The sequence below is a fragment of the Alnus glutinosa genome, chromosome 1 (assembly GCF_958979055.1).
Source record: "Alnus glutinosa chromosome 1, dhAlnGlut1.1, whole genome shotgun sequence".
NCBI classification, from domain to species: domain Eukaryota; kingdom Viridiplantae; phylum Streptophyta; class Magnoliopsida; order Fagales; family Betulaceae; genus Alnus; species Alnus glutinosa.
In genome coordinates, this window is record NC_084886.1 from 20072263 (window position 1) to 20076892 (window position 4630).

Below are 4630 nucleotides of genomic sequence, written 5' to 3' on the forward strand. Positions count from 1 at the left end.
GCCACTGGCTATATTAAAAACACCCCAACAATAATCTCTATCCCACTCTTCATTTTCTTAAAATATTGTTTTTTAATATTTTTCTTTAATATTTTTTTTTTTTTTTTAATTTTTTTTTTCACTTCTCCCTCTTCCTCTCCGCTCTCCCCAACCCCAACCCATCTCATTTCTTGAGCTGATGAGGATCGGCAATGAGGAACCAAAACCTGGACGAGTCGAGGATCTGGCGGGCCCTGGCAGTGACGATGCAGAGATCGGATCCGACGGTGACGGCGTAGTCGACGGAGGCGTGGATTTTGGTGTGGGGGAGGAAGGTAACAACGTGCTGGAGGTCGAGCATCTCGCCCTGAAGCTTGTCGGGCTTGGTGTCGACGAGGACGAGCTCATCGGCGAGGTCTTGGGTGAGAATGACGACGTTGCTGGGGACGGAGGAAAGAAGGGCAGCAGCAGTGAAGGAGAGGGAAGGGGTTGGTGGTGTTGATCGAGAGGGGCGGAGGGTTTCGTTGGGCATCAGGACCGGGAGGGACGAAGAGAGAGAGTGGGAGATTGAGAAAATATGCATAAAAAATGCTTGTAGTGTTGGACAGTGAATAGCCATTATTGGTTATTTACTGTTCACTGTTAAGAAAAAATGGTTAAAGTAGCTAATTTGCTGGAGAAGTACAAAGGCTTAAAATAATTAAATTTGACTTTTTAACTAAAGTAAAGTTTCTGCTGGAGATGGCCTTAGGGGTAGCCGGCCACCTTACCTCTTAACTTTTCTTTCTTGTTTTTAATGATTATGTGGCTCAGTCTAGGCTGTTCATTTTGAATGAATGACCTAGATTAAGAGAATTGCACAAGACCTCAATCCCTCTTGAGCCACTCAAACTGACATTGGTTTTTCACTTCTAGAAAACGAGTTGCAGAAGCATCTATTGCACTAAATGACATCATGCATTCATACCATCTCCTAAACGGAATTATTGTCATCAGCTGGATTACATAAGCAGATGCAATGAGTTTGGTGAACCAAGTGGTCTCACAATTTTGCTTTATACTTGGAAATTATCAGTCAGAGCCCAAATGACTTAAATGGCCAAGGGAGGGACAGAAAGCCCTGCGCTTCCCATATACTTTCCCTCTGCCTAAACAAACTCTGAGAAATCTCGTTGTTTCTCAAATGGGTCTCACACAGTTACTCAATTTCCTACAAAAAGCATCCAAAAATAGAAGACCCATCAATCGCTTGCCTAATATTTCTTGTAAACCAACAACTCAAACTGTTCCTCTTAGATCGTTTGCCTCTACGATTAAAAACCCATTTGAGACCAATGACAAGAACGTAGATGTTATGGTAAGCGACGGAGTTCTTGAAGCCGCTGAAAGCATTTGTAAAATAGTATCAAAAAGCTCTGGCTCTTCTGTAGAGGCCTCCCTCGCTCGCGCTTCGATTGAGGTATCGCCGGTGCTGGTTGTGGAGGTCTTGAAGAAGCTGGGCAATGCGGGTGCTCTTGCACTATCTTTCTTCAAGTGGGCTGAGAAGCAAAAGGGGTTTAAGTATAGTACTGAGAGTTATAATGCTTTGATTGAGGCTCTGGGTAAGATAAAACAGTTCAAGCTGATATGGGATTTGGTGAGTGACATGAAGCGTAAAGGGCAGTTGAGTAAAGAGACTTTTGCCTTGATTGTGCGGAGATATGCGAGAGCGAGGATGGTTAAAGAAGCCATAGAGGCGTTTGAGAAGATGGAGAAGTTTGGAATGAAGTTGGAAGTGTCGGATTACAACAGATTGATTGATACTTTGAGCAAGTCAAGACATGCAGAGAAAGCCCAAGAGGTGTTTGATAAAATGAAGAAGAGAAGGTTCGCCCCGGATATCAAGTCATACACAATTTTGTTGGAGGGATGGGGTCAAGAACAGAATTTGTTGAGGTTGAATGAGGTTTATAGGGAGATGAGGGACGAAGGGTTTGAGCCGGATGTGGTGACTTATGGTATAATTATCAATGCGCATTGCAAGGCCAGGAAGTATGATGAAGCAATTGAGTTGTTTCGTGAAATGGAAGCAAAAAACTGCAAGCCAAGCCCTCATGTATTTTGTACATTGATTAATGGTTTGGGTTCTGAGAGGAGGTTGAGTGAAGCAGTCGAGTTTTTTGAACGATCTAAGGCTTGTGGTTTTGCACCGGAGGCGCCCACTTACAATGCTCTCGTGGGGGCTTACTGTTGGTCGGTGCGGATGTATGATGCGTATAGGGTGGTTGATGAGATGAGAAAATGTGGAGTCGGTCCGAATTCTCGAACATATGATATCGTTTTACATCACTTGATAAAGTCTCGCAGAACCAAAGAAGCTTTCACAATTTTCCAGAGAATGAGTAGCGAACCTGGCTGTGAACCAACCGTGGGTACATACGAGATCATTGTTAGGATGTTCTGTAAGGAAGAGCGAGTGGACATGGCAATGAGGGTTTGGGATCAGATGAAGGCCAAGGGAGTCCTACCTGGAATGCACATGTTCTCTACATTGATCAACAGCTTGTGCCGCGAGAACAAACTAGATGATGCTTGCAAATACTTTGATGAGATGTTGGATGTGGGTATTCGGCCTCCAGCACAGTTGTTTAGCAATCTGAAACAAGCTCTTCTTGACGAGGGGAAGAAGGATACTGTTCTCATTTTGTCTCAGAAGATTGATAAACTACGAAAAACGGCGTTAGTAGGGTGAGGCGATTGCAAGATTACACAACTCATCGGCTGGATTCAGAGGATCTAGTTTGCCAATCGATATTGCTTTCCATATGTATTTACTATGAACCTATTTTTGAAGGTTCTTTAATTATAAAATTTTTGGATCAAGTAAGTGTCTGTTCAGTTAAATAAATCTCTTCAACCAAAGAGAACCTGAAAAGAAAAGTAAAAGAAATTAAATTCACAAGAAATGAAACCGAGCTTGATTTCTGAAGTCATATTTCCACGCTCTTCTCAACAGCATCGCTTGATTTACATCAGATACACAGAAAAGAGGTCCAATCTGGGAAACCAGACAGCTCAATACAAGAAGTAATATACCAATCTGTAAATCCAGAATGAAATAGAGAAGACAAAGCTACCAAGAACACTACGAACTAATGAAATTAAAAGTAGAAAAGTGGACGTGTCCTGTGGGGTTATCCTCAAAACTATTACCAGATGAAGATGGAGATTTCCCTTGTACTTCTGCTTGTGTAAAATCCGCCACCGGCTCTGTTTGCGGTGGCTCCTGATACGGATAATCCTCTCCTGGATCTATTTGCAGTGACTCTGTTTGCTCTTCTTGCTCTGCTGGAGGTCCGGGCGCCTCAAGAATGCCACGAACGCCATGAACAACAAGCCAGTCGCTGAAATACATGTCAGGGTAGATAACTGGAACATCATTGAGCTCCAATATGCCAGGGTACCCGGTGACATTGATCGTAAAACCCTCCAAATATGTCCTTAAAACCGTCCCATCCTCCATATTCACCAGATCACCCCACAGAAGCCTGCAAGGCAAAACATACCGATGAAAGATCGACGGTGAACACTCACTGAAACTGCCCAAACGATTCTTTATCACTTCATCGGCCGGAGCGAAGACCGTCAGCTTAGTCGACTTTTCTTGAAACCCAAGTAACTGCATTTGAAGAAACGAGGCCATAACAGAGTACCCATTGGACCTCATCATCGCGCTGGCTTCCTGGAACGAAGAAACCACCCCAGCATTTGGCATGGAGGCTGCGCAATATTCAAGATCGGCGGCATGGCTCCAGAGGGGCTCCGAAGTACGAAAAAGGGGGTCAAAGAACTCCTCGATCCCAAAGATTATCAAAGACCCGTCAGCGTATATGGGCGACCGGTTGACCGTGACGTTGTTTAAGGAGACGTATTCATCGGGTGGCGACGTGGTGACGACGAGCGAGCGACCCTCGAGCAGGGTTGAGATCTTAGCGCCGAAGGGGAGGGACTTGAAGCTGTGGAAGGAGAAAGCGAGGGGGAGGAGGTGGTACTGGAGCAGAGAGAGCGAGGGCGGAGGCGAGCGAACAAAGGCGGCGTTGGAGGGAGCGAATATGGTGAGAGAGGGCAATCCTTCCGTAGACTGTGGGGCCAGGGTTCGGGAGGAAAGCTTTAGAGTTAGAGCCATGGAGGAGTACTGGCCGGAATCAGAGAGGATTCTGGCGGATTTGAGGATGGGATCGGAGGCGAGAGAGAAGTGCGTGAGGAGGAGGAGTAGAAAGACAATGAGGAGTGAGGAAGCCATTGACGGAGCTTTATCCAAACATTTCTGTGAAAAGTGCCGTGCGAGTGAGCTCTTTATTTTGAGGGAGGGTTTTTGGGGGGAATGGCTGACACGTGGTGGAATGGGTGACTGGGTGTTAGTTAAGGTGGGCTCGTTAGGCAGTTATGCTCAAAGGACGGGAATGCCCCTGGTGCACATAGTGGTGGTGTTCACTGTTCTGAACTCTGATGCATATGGTATGGTGGGTTTGGTATGGTTTTTTAGAAGGGTAATTTAGTCTCTTGAAATTTAAGCAGTTTTTTATTTTATTTTATTTTAATCTTGAAATTTAGGCATTGAAAAGCCTGTGGAAAGGGCCCATTTGACTGAATTTATATTATTTTGAGCTTT

The 4630-nt window shown here is 44.9% G+C and overlaps 2 protein-coding genes across 2 annotated transcripts; one reads left to right on the forward strand and one right to left on the reverse strand.

Moving 5' to 3' along the window:
• Window positions 1-800: 800 nt before the first annotated feature.
• Window positions 801-2841, forward strand: LOC133876520 (pentatricopeptide repeat-containing protein At1g71060, mitochondrial). Its single transcript, XM_062314811.1, has one exon. It carries the CDS (start codon window positions 1163-1165, stop codon window positions 2708-2710), a length of 1548 nt encoding a protein of 515 aa, XP_062170795.1. The 5' UTR covers window positions 801-1162; the 3' UTR covers window positions 2711-2841.
• A 142-nt stretch (window positions 2842-2983) lies between these two features.
• On the reverse strand, window positions 2984-4322 carry LOC133876528 (putative fasciclin-like arabinogalactan protein 20). The gene has a single exon (XM_062314822.1). The coding sequence runs from the start codon at window positions 4259-4261 to the stop codon at window positions 3104-3106; it is 1158 nt and encodes a 385-aa protein (XP_062170806.1). The 5' UTR covers window positions 4262-4322; the 3' UTR covers window positions 2984-3103.
• Window positions 4323-4630: the final 308 nt, after the last annotated feature.